This window comes from Oxyura jamaicensis, chromosome 5, assembly GCF_011077185.1.
Source record: "Oxyura jamaicensis isolate SHBP4307 breed ruddy duck chromosome 5, BPBGC_Ojam_1.0, whole genome shotgun sequence".
Lineage (NCBI taxonomy): Eukaryota > Metazoa > Chordata > Aves > Anseriformes > Anatidae > Oxyura > Oxyura jamaicensis.
Window position 1 is genome coordinate 2,680,962 of NC_048897.1, and position 23,287 is coordinate 2,704,248.

The following is a 23,287-nucleotide window of genomic DNA, read 5'->3' on the forward strand; positions in this document are numbered from 1 at the left end:
CCTAAAGGACTGTACAACTTCTTAGGGGAAGAAGGAGCTGGAAACTGCCAATGCTTAAAAGGTAGAAAATAATTCAATAATGCCTTATTTGGGTGAGTTCAGCTTTATCCATTTAGCAGACAACTTCACCACCATCCCTGATGTTTTTTTCTTAAAGTGAAAAACTGAAATGCTGAAGTGACACAGTGGTTTTTGTTTGTTTGTTGATCTTCAGATCAGAGATGTTCTCTTCTTTACACATTTGAATCCACAAGTTAGTTTTTTTATTAAGTATTTTAGGACTTGGACTATTCAGATTATGTTTAAGATCTTAGTTCTTCAGAAGGTGTTTGTTGGGTTTGTGAAAGATCTGATTTGTTCAAAGCTTGAATTATAGAAAATTTCACTTAAAGTTGGTTAGACATGACAGAGTTTATATTCATGCTTAAATATCAGTATTCTGACAGTTTAGCTGAAAACTAACTTTACATCCTAGGGATTTTATAAAAAGCTTTATGGAATGCAGAAGTATGTCTAGAGACATGCAAGTATGAATGTATACAGCAAACTGCTGTTTTTTACAGAAAGAAAAATTTAGGTAGATTATATTGTTTTTTCATTCACATATCTAAAAATATTTAATGGTTGGTGTTTGGTATTCACATTCTACTCATAAATGCCTCCTTTGATGTGGTTTCTTGGATTATGGAAGTCTAATAGTACCTTATTTTATAGGTAGTACTTTTATCAATCTGTTCAGCTATGTGTTTTATGTTCTGTATATGGTGTGTAGTAAGTTAGTCTGGGAAGTAGTTCATTAGTAAGTGTTCTATTCTGTAGATCTTTTTTAGAAGTTATGCATAGTCATTGAAAAAGAACTAATAAACTTGGAAAAACACCAAAGGAAAATTAAGAAGGTGCATTACAAGCCTGAGAATCATGTTAGTTAAATGTGAACTCTGAGTACAAATGTTACGTTCTTCAAACAGATTTACAAATGTGAAAATAATTTAAAAACTTGAAGGTATTCTATTTTACATTAGGATAGTGAAGTATGCTCAGTAACTGTTCGTGTTCACTGTGAAGAATCCACATAAAATTTTCATGGAGCTGAAGCTTGCTCATTCATTTTAATGAGATGTATTATAGCAGGATGACTTGTGTGATTTATGACATTTGACGGTTTTTCATAAAAAAAAGTATGTATGCCTTTGTGTATATCTTCTCTTCAGCTTTACTTTTTCATCCATACTTACAGAACCCAAAGGACTGCAGCAAAGCTAAGAAACTTGTGTGTAATATCAACAAAGGCTGCGGCTATGGTTGTCAACTTCATCATGTAGTCTACTGCTTCATGATCGCTTATGGCACTCAGCGAACACTCATTTTAGAGTCTCAGAATTGGCGCTATGCTACTGGTGGTTGGGAAACCGTATTTAGGCCTGTAAGTGAGACATGTACTGACAGATCTGGTACCACCACTGGACACTGGTCAGGTAAGACTTAACTCCAAAAATTTCTCATTAGTTTTTTGTTTGTTTTTACAGCTTCTCTCATGTACAACTGTTTTATACTTTTTTCTGTATTGTTACATGGAACATAATAACTATGATTGCAATTGCATACATAAGCATGTTTTAAATTTTACTTATTCAATGTATTGAAAAAATAATATACTTATTAAGAGGACTCTAGTGCTTTGGCGCAGATTTTTTCTTAATTCAAATTTGAGATTTGAAATATAATCCTTCAGGAGTCTGCATCTGTGTTTTGGGCCACGTATGAGTCTGATTTTTGTGGAGAGAGAATAGTAAATAGAGGCTACTGCTGGTAAACTTTAAGATAGCATGTTTGAAATAAAAAGTGAAATAAATATAATAAAAATTTAAAAAGATAATGGTAATCCAATAGGCATTCACACACACCCACACACACCTCAGATTGAAATAACTTCTAATATAAACTAAACTGACTTGAATTCAAGTTGTAAAAGCAGTGGCAATGCTAAAGACCTTTTTATTTCAGACATAAAATCATAAAACAGTTTGGGTTGGAAAGGGCCTTAAAGATCATCTAGTTCCAGCCCTTCTGCCATGGGCAGGGACACATTCCACTAGACCAGGTTGCTCAAAGCCCTATCTAACCTGGTTTTAAACACTTCTGGGAATGGGGCATCCACAACTTCTCTGAGCATACTGTTCCAGTGCCTCATCACCTTCTTCATGAAGAATTTACACCTAACATCTAGTCTAAATCTCCCATCTTTTAGTTTAAAACTGTCCCCCCTTGGCCTAACTGCCTGTATAAAGAATTGCTCTACATCTTTTTTTATTAGCCCACTTTAAGTACTGAAAGGCTTCAATGAGATCTTCTCAGAGCCTTCTCTTCTCCAGGCTGGACATCCCCACATCCCTCGGTCTTATTTCATAGGAGAGGTGCTCCAGCCCTCTGATTAATCTTCAAGGCTCTCCTCCGGACCCGCTCTAAGAGGTCCTCATCTTTCTTGTGTTGGGGGCTCAGACCTGGATGTAGTACCCAAAGTGGGGCCTCATGAGGGCAGGGTAGATGGGGACAATCTGGCTGTGCCTCTGTATGTGCAGCCCAGGATGCAGTTGGCCTCCTGGGCTACAAGACCTCGCTGGTGGCTCATGTTGAGCTTTTCATCCATAAGAACTCACAAGCTTGTCCAAGTCCCTCTGGATGGCATCTCTTCTTTTTGTTCTGTCAACTGCACCGCTCAGGTTGGTGTCATCTTTAAACTTGCTATGAGTGTACTCGATCTCATGTCTATATCATTGACAAAGATATTAAATTGTACCAGTCCCAAGGCAGACCCCTGAGGGACACCACTCCTCACATGCCTCCACCTGGACATAGAACCATTGACCACCACTCTCTGGGTGTGGCCTTCAAGCCAATTCCTTATCTACTAAATGGTCCACCTTTCAAATCCATAGCTCTCCAATTTGGAGATCAAGATGTCATGTGACTGTGTCGAAGGCCTTACAGAAGTTGAGGTAAATGACATCAGTCATTCTTCCCTTGTCAGCTGATTCAGTCACCCCATCATAGAAGGCCACCAGATTGGTCCGGCACTAGTTACCATTGGTGAAGCTGTGCTGGCTGTCTTGTATCACCTCCTTGTCTTGCATATGCCTTGACATTGCTTCCAGGAGGATCTTTTTCATTGTCTTCCCAGGTACAGAGGTGAAGCACACTGGTCTGTAGTTCCCTAGGTCCTCCTTTCTACCCTTTTCAAAAATGGGGTTGAAGTTTCCTTTTCCAGTCACTGGGAACTTCACCTGACTTCCAAGACTTTTCAAACATGATGGAGGGTGGCTTGGCAACTTCATCAGAGAGTTCCCTAAGGACCCTGGAATGCATGTCATTGGGCCCCATGGACTTGTTCAATTTCATCAGATGATCTTGAACCTGATCTTCGATTACAGTGGAAGGGATTTTGCTCCTCAAGCCCTCACCTAGAGGTCAAGGGACTCGAGACATCTTAGAGGTCTGAAATCAACATTTTTTAGTTTTGCAAAATGCAATTTACAGATTGGTGCTTAAACATACTTGTGTGTTTACACATTTAGACGGCATTTATACCTTAGGTCTGTTCTTCAAAGCTACAAATGCTAAAAAACTTTAACTAAAAAATTAGATTATTTTTTTTTCAGAAATTAGGTTTTAGAAATGGTTGAATGTTTTCTAAAAATAAATAGATTGAAATGGAAAATGGATATCGAAAAATTCAGCTGAAATTTTACTCATGCTTGGCAAAGTAAGCAACTGAAACAGCCATCTGGACATGGTCTTGGGTAGCCTGCTCAACATGACCCCAGAATTTAGTTACAGGCAGTTTTGTGAGCCTTGCATTTACTATAATAAGCTATAAACCAGTGGAGCATTTATGCACACATGGCTTAAAAAGACTACATATTTTCACAAAAGTCTTGAAATAGATAATTATTTCCTGCAATATGGGCTCTTGCTGATGAAAGTACAAATAATGTTTGCTTTTAGCTCTCTACAGATATTTTTAAATTAGTCTCTACATCAGGATAACTTGTTTGAAGGCTGAACATGATCTTGATATGATCAGATTTTTTTCTAGTTAATGAATGCCAGTAGTTTGAATTTCAGTGCTCTAGAGAGAGAAAACATTCAGCAAAGAAAGACTCTTTCTATGATCCCTACTGTCTAGCCACTAGCACTACAGAGTGTGTTAAATTCTAATTTTCTGAAACGGCGTGATCACTGAGGAAGACTGATACTGACAGTTGATCTGTTGTATTACTTCCAGCGTGGCTTCAATATGAATCGGCAGAGAATACTTAATTGCCAGTAAATTTGAAAGATATTTTATCTTCTTGAGGTTTTCTATGTTTTTCTTGTCTCCCCAGATTTGTATAGATTTTGCTCTCATTTTTCTTTTATCCCCTGTCCTCTCAGTAAGTCTGAAATTCTTAACCAAAATTAAAAGGTTTGACTAGAGAACTGCACCTTTAACATTTTTTCCAACATATTCTGAAATCAGCATGGGATTTCCTAGATTTTTAATACAAATAACTAAAAATGCATTAAAATTTATAATTATTTACATCTATTGTAAACAATATACTCCTACATACTGTACATACAATGCTTTGTATACAAGATTTTAATAAAAGTTGTTTTTAATTATATATATAAAATTATTCAAGTGAATTCTTGTAACAGGATATCAGTGTAAATTACAGAAATAGGCCAAAAAGTCAGAAAATAATTTTAAAGAATTGCTTTCCTATAATTTGCAGACAGTGCATAGAATAGTAATTGAGTTAAATGGTGTTTCTTTCCTGTAATGACAAAAATTGTTTAAATCTGTACGTTTACCTTTCTTCTTATCAATTATATAGATTCTTCTTGACACTTATTTTAGTGGTATTATCAACATTGAGTTTTGAGGTTTCCGAAGTCTATCCTGGGCAAAACAATTTAGATAGTAATCTCTTATACACAGAATTAAGTGTCTTATATGGTCACTCCGTCCAACCCCCCTGCTAAAGCAGGGCCACCCAGAGCAGGTTTCCCAGGGCCACAACCAGACAGCTTCTGAGTATCTCCAAGCATGGAGACTCCACAGCTTCTCCAGGCAAGCTGTGCCTGTATTCTGTCATGTACACAGAAAAGTGCTTCCTGATGTTCAGATGGAACCTCTTGTGTTTGAGTTTTTGCCCATTGCTTCTTTTCCTGTCACTGGGCACCACTGAAAAGTGCCTGGCTCCATCTACATCTTCTTTACGGTCTCTCTTCAGGTATTTATATGCATTCCCCCCTACCCCCCCCCACCCCAGTCATCTCTTCTCCAGGCCGAACAGTCCCAGATCTCTCGGCCTTTCCTCAAAGGAGAGGTGCTCCAATCTCTTCATCATCTTCATGACCCTTCAGTGGAGGCTTTCTTGTAAGTCCATGTCTCTCTTGTAAGACTAAAGATTAAGACTATCTTGTAAGGATATTTTGAGCATGAATATTTTTAATTCCCAGGTCATAATGTTCTGTTATAATTGCAGCATACAAAAAAAAAAAAGAGTAGGCCTCATTTTTACTTGCTGATTTATGACAACGGGGTTGCATTCTCCAATAATACATTGAAGGAGGGCTATAAAATAACCAAGTTTAAAAAAAAAAAAAGAAGAAACAATATACTAAATGGGAAAAGAAAAGAGATTAATGACAGATCAGTATACAGTTAGACGTCATGTCTGCATTACATGGTAGACAATGATATTTACATGCTTTAATAACAGTATGTGCTCCCATAAAGTGCCAAGCCACTAAGATGAAAGATAGTTTGAAAAAGGAAACCTGAAACAAAGTTTCCTGTGGTTACATTTGAATATTGACTTTGCTGTTTCTAGCCTTGGTTTGATCAATGAATATTTTTAAGGCAGGGCTGCCCAGAGGGCAAAAAATGGCAGAGCTGATCATGTTCCGTACACATCCTTGAGTACTTTGTACAGTTTTGGGCCCCTCAGTACAAGAAGGACACCGAGGCCCTGGTGTGTGTCCAGAGAAGGGCTATGAAACTGGTGAAGGGCCTGGAGCACAAGTCCTGTGAGGAGCGGCTGAGGGAACTGGGGGTGTTTGGTCTGGAGAAGAGGAGGCTCGGGGAGACCTTATTGCTCTCTACAGGTATCTGAAAGGAAGGTGTGGGGAGCTGGGGGTCGGCCTCTAGTGACAGGACTAGAGGCATTGACCTCACATTGCGCCAGGGGAGGTTTAGGTTGGGAATTAGGAGACATTTCTTCTCAGAAAGAGTGGTCAGGCGTTGAAGAGGTTGCACAGGGAAGTAGTGGTGTCACCGTCCCCGGCACTGTTTTAAGGAAAGGTTGGACTTGGTGTTTAGGGACATGGTTTAGTGGGTCACATTGGTAGTGGGGTGATGGTTGGACCAGAAGATTTTGGAGGTCTTTCCTAGCCCTAATGATTTTATGATTCTCTATGATTTGGAGGTAATGCCAGCTTTCAAGTATTCACTGACCTATAATTTTAAAATATAAATTAACTAATATGTTTATATGTATAATTCAAGACAGAAGATACTGTGGGTACACAAAATTATTTTTTAATTTATTAAAGCCAACCAGGCAACAGTAATCAAAAGGACTAAATGAAAATTGCAAACCCAAACCATAAAAAGTTATTCAGAATCTATTGCAATAAACAAACAAACAAACAAAAAAATTTTATTCAATGAACTAGGGCTTCCTTGGCAGTAATTTTCCTTGTATGTAAATCAGATAAATATTTTATATTAACCTAAAATACCTTTTTAACTTCCATACAACTGTATTATCAATGTTTTTCTCCCACACCTCACTTGCAGAATCTTGCAAAATAAATTGATTCATGTCTATTCTAATTTTTACTACCTTTTTTATACACCAACTTCCATTATTTACGTTTTTATTCAATCAAATTTATCTTTGTTATGTAGCATTCTGGAGACTGGTGATTTGAGAGAACAGAGCAGAACAGCAAACTGTCCTTTGTTTCAGTTGGATTAATGCAGAAATCAAGCTAGTTCTGTTTTCGTTTGTTTGTTTGTTTGTTTTGTTTTTTGAAGGTGTTTTGTAAGATTTAACCAGCTGATTTTACAGTGAAGGAAAACACTTCACATATAGAGAGAAATGAGATGGAGGGAGAGAGAGATTGATCTGTGTTATTGAGCCTACTGTAAGAGATACATTGTCTTTGAGGTCACTGCAAATCTCCTAACAATAGTTTGAGATGGTTAGAAATTCTGAAAAAGTTCTTTTCTAATGATTAAAAATTGATCTCTTTAGAGTTGGGCTGCTTTGAAATCCTCTTCTGATTAGAAGTCTGAGTCAAAAATTTTCAGAGTATGCAATACTCAGAAATAATGAAACTGATAGAGGTGAATTTGAAATTGTACATTTCAATGTGAAGATCAATAAATGTTTAAAGTAATGCCCATTCAGGTGTAATGAGGCAAAAATTTGAGTATATTTCAAAAGAAGTTACATTCTTTCCTGGTAGAAATTGTATATTGTGAGAGATAAGTAAAAGATTTTCGTTCTTTTAAATTTAACTATGTTTAAGCTAGTACTATCAGCAGCAGTTGTGATAAAAGTACTGTTTGTCTTCTTTATTTTTGTCACTGAATTCATATTAGGCATAGAAATTTTTTAATCATTGCAAGTCAGTATTTAGTGCTGCTTTTTATGAAATGTGCATCAATTACAAAACATAACTTGATGCTTTCAGGATGTCATAGAAACTGAACACTGGGCTTTTTGTAGCTTTCCATTAATTAAAAAAAGTAATTATGATCTGGTTATGAAACATGAGTAGAGAAATTTGTATTTTTTTCCCTCCTAAGAACCAATTCTTCTCATTAACTTTTATTGTCATCCAGCAGTTTCTGTAAGTTCTTCTGATGTAAAACAAGCATAAACAAATGATCTTCAGGACATAAAGAAAATCACTGAGAAAATAATTGGTAATATAATAGAACTCTGCTCCAATATCAATTTGTAGTAAAAAATGCCCCTGATAAATATATTGTAGGATATTTTTTCCCCTTTTTCCTTCTTAAAGAAGGGTTTACGTATATAGATCACCTGTTCATTGCAGCAGAAGTAAAGAGTCAAGGCTTCCTTTTAGCCCCCAAATAAGATAAATTGAAGCCCAAAATAACATTATTTTTTTATAAATTATTTGTAAGTTCTTGTTATAATCTTTTGCTTGATATGAAAATGTCTGTCAAAAACAAGAGAAAACAACAGCAATAACAAATGTTTAAATTTCATCTAAATATATATTTCATCTAAAGGATATTTTAGTTACTGTAATACCCATGCTATTTTTTTGGTTTGATGGGAAATGGTAAAAAAAAAAAAAAAAAAAAAGTATAAAGAAACTAAATTTATTTAAGATAGGTTATTGTCTGAAAATTGGAAATTGGTGTCTTTATTATTGTTTCTGTTACAGACACTCCTAAAAGCCTTGTTGTCAGGCAGATTTGCCAGCTTATTTTCCAGGCAGATAGTAAAATAGAGTTCAAAATCTTGTAATCAAAATTGAGACCATTCAGATAGACACAGCTGAAAATATTAGTAGGGTGAGTAATTCTATACGTAGTGAAATCAACATGAAAACATTTAACTTGGCTTAATTTTTAAATATAGTATATGGCAACATTATTGATGGTTGTAGTCCCATCCTGCTGTTTAGTAGATTGGCATGCATTGCAAACATTGCAGAGAAATGAAGATACTCACAAAAGTGATTTCTATGCCTGGAGTGGAAGTAGGATCAAGTAGTTATATATAGAAACAGTTTTTGAAAAAGAACAGCATTGTTCTGTTCAGATAACTGAGAGTAAGAACAAAACAGAAATATTTAGATGGACTTTCACTTTGAAGGGACTCCAGGTAAAAGGAGTGGAAGTGCCACAGTCAGAAAATGCCTGCATGATGTCACAAACTCAAATGGTTTGAGTATCAACATATAGGAATTAGTTATCTCCTTAAACAAATCATAATTAACTCAGTGTTACTCCATTTGTCATCTAAATGTTATTCTACTATGTATTTATTGTCAACAGTAAATATATATATAAGTTCTGTTAAAAAAATGTTAGGGCAATTCCAAGATGAACAAGACACTAAAAATTGAAGAGTGTATATCAAGCTGCTTCTGGCATGAATTTCTTACCTCTGCTGGGAAGATGATACAGCAATGAAATGTTGTCAAGTGTCAGTTTTTTAGATATGAACACAGTAAGAATATCAAGAATGAAATCTATTCTTTAAGGAAGAAAAGATAAAAAGATGTTTTTTAAAATTAAATCTTAGTATAGATACTCTCTTCAGTTGTTACAACCTGTACTAAAGTAACAGCACTTCCCTATGTGGTATTTTAAGCCCCAGCCATCTTTATTGCTGCAGTCTTCAGCCATTATTCAACATTATTTTTTAGGATAAAATTCACTTTGTGTGGTTCTTCGCTTGGTATTCTGTCAGTCTAGGAAAACTTTTCAGACTGAGGATAGTTTTCCAACACATTTTTATGCACAACTTTGCAATTAGGTTTACTCCGGCCTTAAAACCCCTGCCGTGTTTAAGATATTTGGCTTATATAGCTTGTTTTTTTGGTATACTACTTGTCAATATTTTTTAGATGCAGGGGAAGTTTAGCTGTAGGTAAGACAACTAAATAAGAGCAAAAAAGGATCAGAAGTGACTGGCCACTTCTTCAAGAGAAAATCATTCAAGGGAAATTATTCAAGAGAAAAAGGTGCATTGATCTTCTACCTACATAGCAAGTACATTATTTTGTTAACATTTCATGTGCAACAGTATTCGTTTCATATACCTAGGGAAAAAAAAAACACACACACACAACTTTATTAGAATCCCATCATTTTGGTATTAAATACCTATTGGATACTATCTAACACATTTTGAAGAGATATCATTAGAATCTATTTTCCTTTATCTGCTATTGCATAAATCTCAAGACAAATCTCAAAAACGTAGTTATTTTCTTTGCAAGTGCCCTTAACTGCTCTAAGAAGCAGTATTATTTTTTTATAAAAGCTTATAGTAGTGTGCAAATTAATGATACTTTGTTACTGTAGTAGTTATGGAGAAAAATGTTGTACTTAAATGTGAGTTATATTCCTTGTTATTGATTCTTCCATTATATTTTTCCCTTAATTTTTTTGAGAAATGCAAAATTCTGTCTTCGGACCACTTGAAAATAGGCATACACTTTATGACTGAAGACCAGATAAATTTCCTTTTCCATTATTAAAGAATTACCCTCTTTATTTTCCTCCCTTTTACGTTAGCACACTATGGAAGTAGAATGTGTCCCCATTTCTATCAGTTTCTGCCAGCTACACTGTTGAGGTGAAGTGTGCCTCACTGCTATGAATTTCCAACAGTATAGCAGTTTTATTCTCTACTGTTTTATTTATGATCAACTAAAACATCTTTTTGTCTATGTGCACCTTGAGGGTTATGTTCCATCTGGACTTGCACATGAAGGCATTTTTACTAATTCATTGGAAGATATGCTCTCAGGGAGTGTTCCAAGTGTTTAAATATAGGACAAAACAAGATTGTAAGCTGAAGTTATAAACCATTAGCTCAAAGAGGCAATAAATGTATTTTCTAAATAGGGAGCGCTTAGCCGCTAGACACCCAGGCAGCCAACTCCAGATATTAAGCCCCATTTCATGACCTGTTGAAAACTTATAGGTCCCCTAAAATATAGGTTGTCTTGTTGTTTGCCTACTTAAAAAGGTTACAGACCTGTATGCACGTCCAGTTAGCGTATACATGACAGAGATCAGTCCCTGCAGATAAGTCCCTGCAGCTGTTAAAAGATTATTAGAAAAGAAAGCTGTTTATCATCTATTCCAGAAAAGACAACCTAATATGCAAATCAAGTATTTGGAAGTACTTTGGTTATATAGTAATTAACATTAGACTCAATCATCTTCAGTAGAATTACTTCAAATGAAATCTGAAGTTAGTTTTTCATCAATATTTCTGTAGAGATCTTTTCTGTATGTTTTCCTAAGCCATTTCAGCTATCCCTGTGTAAGATTTTACCTTTAAATTGTCAGCTCTGTCAACTGTTTGGGTGAATGAATAAATTGTATAACATGTCAAAACAACCTTTGCATTGTAAATATATATTTGCCTTTGCAAATATATATTTTTATCACATTTTCCAGTAGTCAGTGAGCTTGAACTCTTCTTGGATAGGTACCCTTTTCATATAGGCTGTTTAGAAGTGAGACATGGTTCAAAAGCAGTTTGAATATATAAAGATAAAGGGAAAATGAATTACTCTTAAGCTTCTTGGGTTCTACTTAGTTTGATTGTCCACTGAAAATACCTTCACTCACTGATATTTGAAGTCAATTTGTGGAATCACAGTCTTCATCTGTAAACTTTTCAGTTGGCGTGCTGGGTATCGGAACAAGTGAGGAAGGGAAAATCTTTACCTTATTATATTCTCTCAAAGTGACATGGCAATGGCCAAAACAGCTTCTAATATGTAGGTGATAAGAGTGATTTGAAAATATAGTTCCTGATAACGTAGTCCATCTGAGTTTATGGGAATGGAGGCCCTAAAGGCAATTAGTAGGTACTGCTGCTTTCGTTTTGATTTCTATTTCAGAGGCGGAAATGGACATGCCCAGTTCAGGTTTTCATTAGGTCCAAGAGAGACAACATACAATATAATCTTGTTAGTTATTAGGACAGTAAGATCACTTGTTGCATTTCTGGTTATGTGTGGGATTTTCAAAGAACCGAAATGACATAGGAAAATAAGTACTATTCAAAGTCAATGAACGGAACTTGTATTACAAGACGTACTGGTAGTTTAAGAGCTCTGGAAGTTAGTACTTTGCTGGAGCAGAAATAAGACAACCAGCAAAGTTTTTCCTTTTGGTAAGACAGATAAAGTAGTATCCTTGGCAGAGTATTTTTTAATTTGTTTCCTGAGAGAGCAAATGTTTTGTCATCATGCTGTACCTTCCTATTTTCTACTTTCTTCTTCTAACTTCCTACGACTTCTGAATATTGGGCCAATTTTAGCTAAATTTGACAGAAAGCAATAGGTTTTGTTAAGATTCATTGAGGGTCTTCAAAATAGATAGCCTGGGTATGTGCATGCAGCCAAAGAAGGCAATATTCAGACCAACAAGTAAGTAAGCAGTGACAGGCTGATCACAAATGTCACTTTCCAACAGGCAAGTGGTACAGAGATTGGTACGAAACATCAGAGCACATACAGGTAGTTGCAGGAGTTGTGCATAGAGGAGAGAGGAGAGGAAAGCATGCAGGAAAACCTTGAGAGTTCTGGGTTGAAAAAAATAATAAAACATATGTTGGTATATTTGAAAGCATTTGGGTTTATTCCCTAATGTAGCTATGAAGAATCAGCTACTTGGGATGACAAATAGCACAACGCTACCCATTGGCATGTAAATCCTGAAAAAAAAGGACTGTATTTTCAGTTTCTTTAAAACTGAATTGCACCAAATTTATTCAAGACCTGCATGCCTAGAAATGTTTGGTTAGCTGAAGAATTAATTTAGAAAATCGGAAAATGGAATCCAATTTCAAAAACTTCTTATTAAAAACGAATAATGCAAAATCTTAGAAATAAAGCAAATAAAAATACAACTTGTACTATGACAAAATAGGATTCGTTATCTCATTTTAATTCCACTTTATAATTCAAACATGGCATAAAGTTCTTAATAGGTGACTCTCATAATAATGTTTGGAAATGTCCAAAAGAGAGTTGTAGGAGATGTAGTCTGCAGCGAAGAACAGATAAAAGAAGGCTACTTTTCCTTTTCTTCTGAACTAGTTGATGATTCATAAATAGCAGAACACACCAGAACATTGCATATTTTCTATTAGATATGTTTTTGTCTGCTTTGCAACAAAAAACATTAAAATATCATTGAAGTTGATGAACCATGCACCTGCTGTCTTTGCAGTACATTGCAGTAGCCTGTAAGACAATGAGGAGCCTTGTGAGAATTCAGCACAGTCCCTCTCACCATATTATCTTATGCTAATCTGAACAGCATTCCTAGCACTCTGACACCTCTTATATGATTGGATTTAGAATTGCTCCCTCAAAGTGAGGATTCAAATTGGCAGCAGGTCTTTCAGGTTGCTACTTAAGAAGAGCTGTGATTAGAGTCCTGTGCAAGTTAATATCACCTCAAAGAAATCTTTATTATAAAAACAGAAAAGCGATGAAGCTATTCCATTTTTATCAGAGTTTGGTTGGTTTTGATTCTAGCAACACAAACTCAAATTAAATTGAAATTCTCATTTAAACAACATAAATGTCCTTAGCACAATGTTCATAGCATACTTTTAAGTGCTGCTTCTTGAACGACTACTGTGGAAGTAGATGATGAATTTTGAGATAATGGGAGAATGTATTAAGTGCTCAAACAGTCTTTTCTGTTAACCAATAGTATTGATTGTTACTTGGAATAAGGACAACGTTTTCCCATGGAAAGTAATTTACACCCAACAAAAATGTCCATCCAAATACAGCTCTGAACCGGTATTCAGATGGAAGGAAGTGGGAATGTATGACAAATTTTGAGCCAAACCAACATTTTTTAGTCTTCAAAGAAATTGGTATGAAATATACAAATATACAAAAGGATCTAAATGGGATTTAGGTTAGGAAAATTAATACTAAATCTGAAAAGCATATAGGCAGTAAGTTTATATCAAATAACAAAAAGTCCTGTGAGCTATAAAGTAAACAATTAAGGCACATTGGGATGTTGTGGTGAAACGTTATGCTTCATATAACAAACACAGTGGATTTCAGTATTTAAAAAGTAATCAGTGGGACTCCTGCAAACTGAAACTGTGCATTACTGATGTGTTAGTTGTTAACATATGAAAAAATGGTGAAGAAGAACTAGATAGTGCAACTGGCATGGGTTCTTTAAAAACAAAACAAAACAAAACAAACAAACAAACAAAAAACAATTTATTTACAACTCAATCACAGAATGGCTGAGGTTGGAAGGGACCTTTGAAGATGATCAAGTCCAACACCCCTGCCAAGAAGGATCACCTAGAGCACGTTGCATAGGATGGCATCCAGGCAGGGTTTGAATATCTCCAGAGAAGAGGACTCTACAACCTCAAAGTTCTCAGTTTTCCTCCAGAGTATTATGTTATGATAAGAGTAATATAAATATTGTAGTACTTTGTGATTATTACAAAGACGTGTGATCTTTTGGTTATCCAGGAAAGGAAAAATTGATTACGTCATAGAAATTTGGAGGACAATTATGTGGGTAAATACAAACTGAGAATCACATGAAAATTAGATAAGCTATAATTAGAATTATAGGGGAAAATTTTGAAAACTATAAAAACAAAATTGTAAAAAGTAGCTAGAAGGACTACTGAAAGGTAGGTGACCTATTAACTCCAGAGGTGTCTTCCAACCTAAGTAATTCTATGATCCTGTGATCAAATGTCAAATATGTCAAATTTGGCCTTGAACTGAGCAGGAAATTGGACTGGATTGGCCTGTGATTGACATGATTCTGTGATTTGAACTATCAACATGAGAAAAAGACAGATTATTACCTCTTATGGCATGATGCATTATTTAACTGATTTCAACTTGCAAGAGGAAGAATGAATATTTTAAGATTTAAAGAATGCATATCTAAAACTAGCAAAATCTTTGTTTAAGTAGATCATTTTAATCCAACTTCACTGTCTTCAGAACAGCTACAATTTGTATCAATCAACAAGGCTTCTGAATGTTTTTTTAGTGTATATGCTTACCTATTAATCCCAGTTTTGTTTATTTACTATATCATTAATGTTGAAGATAGGGTAAGACGAGCTCTAGATTTATAATAATCTTGGCTATTAGGGATCTTCCTACAAACATTGAAAGTTTTGTTTATTATGCTGCAGAAGCACCAGATTTAGCACTTCGATGGCTTCAGGCTATATTTATTTATTGGAGCTTTCTGAAGATGTACTGCTGAACTATCATCTATCTAATTATAAGCAAACTCAAATGGTCAATATTTTTACTAAATGCTTTCCTGGAAGCATGATGTAATACATATTAAAAATATGAATTGCCTTCTTGAATTAAGAAGTATCCTCCATACCTGCAGTACATATTCTGTGGGAAATTATTCTAAAAGTTGCCTTCATAGTGGTGTTATGCAGCACAGTGATTTTTTATTAACATTTATAAAGACAATTTTTCCAAATCTATTAAAAATTAATTGCAAGTATACCTAAGCATTACAAATAAAGCCCTTATTTAAATAAGTGTTTCTCAGAGAATTCCTGCTGAATCTTGACTAGTTTTGGTAAGCTCTCTAGTATTAGTGTAATGTCCAGAAAACGTATGACTTAATCATACAATTGTCTTATTTCTGGGACTTTGTCACGAATATACTGGAATGACTTTTAGTGCATACAAAAGTTTTGTAACCTTAGTGATATCTAGCTGTTCTTAAAATAATGAGACTCATTATCTTTGCACTGAAATGATTTTGTCAGCCAATAGGTTTACTTGGTCATCTGCAGTTAAGTGAGTTTGATTTGTTTATATGTAAAACAGCTTTCTTTCCTGGATGGTGAGCACTTAAGCAGAGATGAACCATCTTTGCCACGAACCACTGCAAGAAATGAAAATGAAGAAATGAACAGAGGAGAAGTTTTATCTGAAACGTTCAATGTTTCAAAAATGTGATGCATTATATTATGTTGCCATTTATTGACATTATTTATTTCAGCATATGAAAATGTCTTTGAATTATCAGTTATGTAGATACTTACGTTAGAGTAATTTTTAGAAGCTAATTTAAAAATGTTTAAGGGCAATCTAGCCTTGAATGAAAGCCCATCTAAAACGTCTGTATGTTCTGTTTTAGTTGGTATTTTAAAGATAACAAATTCTTATCTTTAAGTAAATCACATACTTTTATAGTGCTTGGATATTTTCCTTGATCCATTCAGTTTGCTACGTACATTCATAGTTTAAGTTCTTCAAGACAAGCATTGTCTCTCTGTCAGTAGAATAGCTAATTCAGTGCTTCTAATGATGTCTGAAATGCTGAGATTTGCTATGTTAAAATGTATTCAAAAAGTTGAAGGTAAGCAAAAAATACTCATATAAAAAAAGAGCAGTGCTATATAGTTGTTACTTTGTTAAACAGTTTCTTATGCCTAAAGGTATTTCTTTGTTGTTGTTGTTTTCCCCCTGAAACTGAATTTAAGCGTTTTAAATAACAACTTACATCCAAGTAAGCCTTAGCACACAGTAATGCTGTAGTCATATATATGAAACAAAAAGTATGAATATATGAACAGGAGTGCTACTTATATTTTATTTATTACCAGTTGCTAGGAATTCAAAGACCTTCAACACTGTTCTATTGGGATAGATTGCTAGATACAGTTTATACATAACTCTAGTCTGAAACTGTGCTTTTTTTTTTAATGTTGCTTTTGAAAAAGTAGAGAAAGGGTTTGGTAGTCTTGCTGAAGCTACTGTTTAGCTGATATGTTTGGGATGTTACAAGTCAATGGTAGAGCTTATTAATAAAGTAAACTACATGACTCATCCCTGTATGTATTTTAAACAGGAGAGGCTAATGATAAGGATGTTCAGGTGGTGGAACTTCCCATTGTTGACAGCTTGCACCCACGGCCACCTTATTTACCATTGGCTATCCCTGAAGACCTGGCTGATAGGCTAATTCGTGTACATGGGGATCCTGCAGTGTGGTGGGTCTCACAGTTTGTCAAATACTTGATTCGTCCACAGCCTTGGTTAGAAAAAGAAATAGAGGAAGCTACAAGAAAACTTGGTTTCAAACATCCAGTAATCGGGTGGGTATTATTTTCTGTTCAATTGCCTGTGCTTTGATATGTGCATATAGAATAAGGAATTTTGTGATGGTTGTCCAAGTGCCTCAAGTGTTTTGAGGGGATAGAGGATGCTTTCTAGATGAAGTAATTTTTTTTTAACTGTGTGTAATATAAGATGATCACAAGTATTTCTTCAAAGCATACTTCTAGACCTGTAGTTGGAAAGTGATGTATAAAAGGAGATTCAATATAAGGTTTGTTTAAGCATCCTTTGATATTTAGAAATGTAATACAGAATTTCATTCATGGAATTGCCTTATGGTTTGTATTGTAGACACTTTTTCATCTGTGTCTTCTTTTCAAGTGACCATAACTTTTATGATTGAGGGAAAAAGACTAAGCCTACATTTTACATGCCACCATACACAACTAATTCCATTGTTGGCTGCTCCTGAACGTGGTATGTGCCTTTCCTGATAGTGTTTTAAGTGTTGTTAGCAGCAGCTATGGATTGGAAAGGACTGTAGGGGAAGATGTGGGGAGCAGAAAAGCACCTATGGTCAATAAAGAACAGCTTATGGAAGAGAAAGTTTACTGTCATGTAGCACAAAAAAATTTGCTAATGCTTACTTTATCATATTTTTCCTTCAATCATTTTTTTTTTGTAGGAGTTCTATCTAAATGTTAGTTCTTCTACTTGTGTTTGACCATAGACCTGATAGGCTACTGGCAGATCTTGAAGACTTGTTAGGTTTCATGCATATGAGGAAGATATTTTAACTACCTTCATTCAATCTCTGCCTTGTAGTTGGTGTCCCAGTATATCCATGATACAAATATTCCAATTTTGATTATTACCTGTATTGAACATTTTTTATCTGACTACACCTAATAGCTTCTACACAAAAGGAATGCCCTGTATATTTTAATTAGATCTTCTTCATTCTATTCTTTCAGTTATCCTTTGCCTTCTTTACAAGATAATTATGTTACTTCCAAGAGGTGGCTGACAGTGAACTTTATGTTAAAAATTTCAGATACATTTCAGATTTTGCAGTTAATAATAACTAAATTCTGCTTTTTTTCCAGTGTTCATGTTCGAAGGACAGACAAAGTAGGAACAGAAGCTGCATTTCATCCCATTGAAGAATATATGGTGCATGTTGAAGAGCGGTTTGAACTTCTTGCTCGCAGAATGCATGTTGATAAAAAAAGAGTGTATTTGGCTACAGATGACCCTTCATTGTTGCAAGAGGCCAAATCCAAGTAAGATGAATTATGCATATATTACAGTTTGTTCCTTCTGGTTACAATTACAATTTACAGTTTCTGGCTATTGTCAGCACGGATCTTGGTATCATTATTTTTCCTGTCTTTTATACAGTTAAGATCGCATTTCAGCTTCCAGAGTTTCTGATTTTTTTCTTAGAAATTCTTTTTGGATGATTTTTTTTCCCAAGTATGCTTAAATACAAAGCTTAGTTCTAGACTTCACCTAGAATGACTGTCTTAAAACAGCCCAATGGTCTAAAAGGGAAGTAAAAATAAAATAAAATTTTAATATATTAATATAAATAATAAACACATCAAACTTCTAATAGAACATACGTATTAAAAAGAAGCTGTTTTGGAATAATATTACAAACTAGTTAATGTATTAAGAAGTTTCATCAATCCAAACAATACCTTTCTGTCAACAGTTGGTCCGTGAGTTGGACTTAATCATCCCTGTGGTTCCTTTCCAACTTGGGTTATTCCATGGTTCTAGTTGCCAGATAAATTTTTAAAAGGTAGTTGAAAAACTCCTCAAGACTCTTTGGAAAGGTCTCTGTCTTCACCACCTATTATACATGTTTTTTTCACACTACCCATTGAATAAATGTAAAGTTTGTCCTTAAATGTATGTGAGTTTCTTGGTCTGTTCAACTGTCTTGGTCCCTTTTTTATTCTCTGTTCTCTTCTATCCCTTTAGAACATGGCCGTAACACTTGTCCTTGCTATCTGACATTCCTGTGTATTGTAGCAAATTTAACTCTTTAAACTGGAAATGTATCCTATGCATCCCAATGTGGCCTATATTTTCCTGTACAAACTTATTAAGTTGCATGTTTTTCCAGGTGTTACTGAGATGGTAAAAACTACTGTTTAGTAAAAGAAAGCTGATGCATATGGAAGAGTAATGTTCCTTGTGGTGTTCATGGCATATAAACAATTTCACAAATGCTTATTGCCCTGGCTGTGGAAACTAGGATAAACTTCAGATCCATTGAGTTTAAACATATTTGTTATTGAGTACAGATTAACGTGTTTACCTTTTGAGTGCTATTTATTTGTCTGTCTACTAAATAGCACAAATTTCTATTTTCAAACTTTTTGTCTCTTGAGCAAAAGAATATGTGTGTTTTTTTGTTTGTTTTTTGTTTTTTTTCCTTTAAGCGAGGAAATTAAAAAATTTAAAATTAAGATAACTTGAAAATGGCAGGTTTTGAACTGTTTTGTTAGACATGCTTGGAAAAAAATATTTAAGATAACATACTGGATTACTAATCTTCTTTGGCATATACAAGGTAAGCAGAAAATATTATTTTTGTAATAGAGGAATTATCTACAGCATTGCAAACCTGTGTATTTTAGATGTGCTATTTCTGTTTTTCTTTCATTTCTAAAAAGGCAGCTGTTTAAAATCAATGGAGTTTTGAAAAAATTAAATGAACATGTACAACTCCACAGATGATGGCATTCTAATCCTTCCTTTTTTGTATATGTAGAAACAAGAACAGCAGCAGAAACAATTATGATAGGATAAAATTTAAAGTACAAAGTTGAACAATGAAAAGAGGCAAGATTGAGGTTGTAATATTTAATGAATTAGGTTTTCCTAAATAACTTTAATTACTGTTTGTAACATAACAAAACTCGATATTGCATTGACAGTTATGCATTTTTTGTTGTTCAGTTTTAAATTGTTAGCACTGTTTAGCTCTGTGAATAAGATGCACTGCCAATGCAATCATATTGTCCCAAGCCCTCTGTACAAACATAACCTAATAGTAGAATTGTGACTTAGTAAAACAATACTGAATTTTATTAAGTATTGCAGTTTTTATGGTAGTTCAAGGTAAGTTCTAAATAACATTTTTATTGAAATATGGATAGATATAGCCCATTAGTACAGCATTTCTTTTGTATTTGTTTAATAAGTCATAGAGTCTGTAAACTGTGGAGTTGTTTTTGTGTGTGTGTGTGTATGCTTGCTGAGGTTTCATTGCGATGTAGTTTACACTGAAATATAATTTTCCAAGTTGTTTGCAATAGAGAGGAAGACATCTGAAACCTACCGAAGGCAGGATCCAATTTGATACTTCATTATTTAAGAATATCTGAACTCAGGTTAAGGTCAAGCTTTGGGAATAATGAACCTTTTTTTTTTTTTTTTTTTCCTTTACTTGGGAAGAAAGGTATGAATTACTTGACACTTGACCAACAAAAAAAAAGTTCTAGTTATGGTGCTTTGACTGAAACAACTGTCACACTGTACTTCAATAACTTAACGTTGCATTTATTATTTGGTGCAGTAATATTGGTAAGTAATAGAAATTCTCTTCACGTGAGAGTGATTGACCATCAAACAGTGTTGGCATTCAATGAAAAATTTAGCTACCATACGCATGGATAGGCATTTTCTTTCTATTAAGATAAGTATTTCGAAGTATTTATAGTCACAAAAACAGTAATATTCTGACTTGCAGCCAGATGTCTGCCCACTGCAAGTACAGTAGTAAAGACAGTGGAGTCAGTAGTCTTGGTTTGTAGGAGTTGAGTGTTTCTTTTTTTTTTTTTTTTTGTTTTGTTTGTTTGTTTGTTTCTGTTCTTTGTGTGTGTGTGTGTGTGTGTGTGTGTGTGTGTGTCTTGATTTCCCAAAAAATCCCCAAACACCCAGCCTACAAAAAAAAAAAAAGGCAAAACACCATGACATAGAACAACATATTTAGAGAGGAGCCGCAATGATTATGGCATTAAAGACTCTAAATACTCTGGTAAGCAGAGGTCATGGTATTTCTTATGGATAGTGATATGTTAGGGATGCTGTAAATTACTTGTTCTTTGGCTGATCTAAAAGTTTTCAAATCTAAAGTGTTTAATTTTTTATGCATTTCTAGTCTATATTATTATTGACAGCATCTTCTCTCTTTAAGGTAGTGTGTTCAAAATAGTGCAGCTCAACATGCCTTTAAAATAATAAGGAATATTCAATATCTTTCTGGTTTATATTAGAAACTGTTTACATGTCCTTCTCATCCAAATAAGTGCTAAAATACAGCAAATTAAATTGTTTTCTTCTGGCTGCTTACCTGTAATGTCATCTGTGTTTTGCTTTTCCAGTTTTTGCACTGATTTCTATCTTTAGTGAGTTTTTTCAACTCTTACGAAAGCTGTATTTTTACTCTGTTTTGTTGCTGCTTTACTTCCAAAATAGCAAGTTAAATGTCTTTTCTCCTTGTATATCTGTAGCCTAGCTGTTGCAACCCCATGCCCCTTCCCCTTACGACCAAGTCTCACTACATCCAGTATGTAGAATATAGCAGTGCTTCAGAGTTCTTATATTTGTTCAACAGCTTGTACGTTTTCCAATTCTTTTTAGGACAAGACCTGGACAAACACATTCTTTTTTATCCATCTGTTTACACGCATGCATATGCATACATGCTCACACTGTCTTTTTGGAGGGAAAAAAATGCATTGTCTGTTCTGGATATATCTTCAGTCCTAGCAATTTGAAAAAAGGACCCTTAGACTTGCCTTGGTTTGCACCTCTTGTTTAGCAATAAGCTATATTTACAGAACTAGTTGACCAGCTTCTGAAACCAACGGGAACTTGAAATGCTGTGATAAAACTGCTTGATTTGTAGTTATCTGAGGCTGGTAGTTGCAGGAAGGAATAACTTTAATCAACATCTTTGCCAACCTCCCCTGATTTTTTCTTCTTCTTTTTTTTTTTTTTAACTAGAAAAAATGTCCTGCCTGGACTGTATATAGCTATCAAGAATCTGTTAGGTAACTTTAGAAGAATTAGATATGATTTTTAGATATGAAGAAGAGATATACCAACCCAAACCATCTTATGGTTTCAAATAGGAAATATGTATTATTGCCTTACCACCGCCATAGTAAATAATTTCTTTCTAATATTTGTATCTACCCTCTTTTAAATTAAAACAATTTTTCCTTGTCCTATCACTATGCTACCTGATAAAGGAGTCCTTCTCCAGGGAGGGGAAACTATATTTTGGGAGGGAAACTATATTATGGGTGGGATTATTTTGTGCATCCTGCTTTTATTCCGTTATCAGAAATACAAGACAGTGGATCATATCATATCAAATATGATACTTTTTTTTTTTTTTTTCCAAGTTCATTATTTGTTAAGTTACTGGACTGACATCTTGCTAGTAAGAAATAGGTTGTTCAAGAAATAAATTTACTGTAGATACATTAATTTTTAGAGCAGATATTTCTCTTGGGAAGATAAAATTCTATTAAATTTACTATAAAGATAAATTCAAATTACTCCTCAAATTATTTAATCTTAGATATGAAAGCTTTGCACAAACCTTTTTGATTGCCTCTTTCAATTAATTTCCTGATTTGATAGTCATAGCCAGTGACTGTTTGGTGGAAAGGCCTACTATATTTACCTGTTCAACTTCTGAAAACAGTTTTCCCATAGTTTGAGCGTGAAAATGGAATAGATTAGGCATATTTGTACAAGAGGCTGACATAATTATGTCTACCATGTGTCCAGAGTCTGCATGTTACACTGTAGTGTATAAATGTGTGTTAACTTCGGTAACATTTCAAGAACTCTGAGTGTAAACCTCCTTATTCTGAGAAATGTTCAGCACAGTTCTGTCAGGCTTTGAAAAATCTACTTAGAAGTCTAAGTTATGGTTGCTCCAGCACTGGGGCCTGTTCTGTATTCTGATTTTCTCTATTAGACACTTCGATAACTATTAATTCTTACAAAGGTAGTATTAGCTACCTTACTATCTTAAGTAATATATTGCTTTATAATTGCTATGAAGTGATAAATTTGAAAACTACATCTTAATTAAATTTTTTATAATCAGCCCTGTAGTCGAAACATGTAGTTGGTAGGTTAGTCATGCAATTTGCACTTCATGATTGAAATAAATTCGTGTAACAGCAGAGTAATTATAATCTTTGTTACATCTAACTGGAATTTTTCATGTAGAACTTACTTTTGGTGACTGACTGAGTTTAATTAATCCACACTGCTTTACACGGTTTTATTTCAGTTCCCTGGTAAAGAGTGAAAACATTCTGAGAAAGACCGTTCTTTTTCAGTGTTTTCAAAA

General features: G+C 34.5%; 1 protein-coding gene across 5 annotated transcripts in view; it reads left to right on the forward strand.

The window, feature by feature from the left end:
* Nucleotides 1-23,287, forward strand: part of FUT8 (fucosyltransferase 8) — a 105,335-nt gene that overhangs the window by 69,005 nt on the left and 13,043 nt on the right. For all 5 annotated transcript variants that reach the window (XM_035328239.1, XM_035328238.1, XM_035328241.1 and 2 more), the window contains 3 exons: nucleotides 1,238-1,475; nucleotides 16,685-16,931; nucleotides 18,000-18,176. In XM_035328239.1, the coding sequence (XP_035184130.1) occupies nucleotides 1,238-1,475; nucleotides 16,685-16,931; nucleotides 18,000-18,176 (662 nt within the window). The remainder of the gene's footprint in view (nucleotides 1-1,237; nucleotides 1,476-16,684; nucleotides 16,932-17,999; nucleotides 18,177-23,287) is intronic.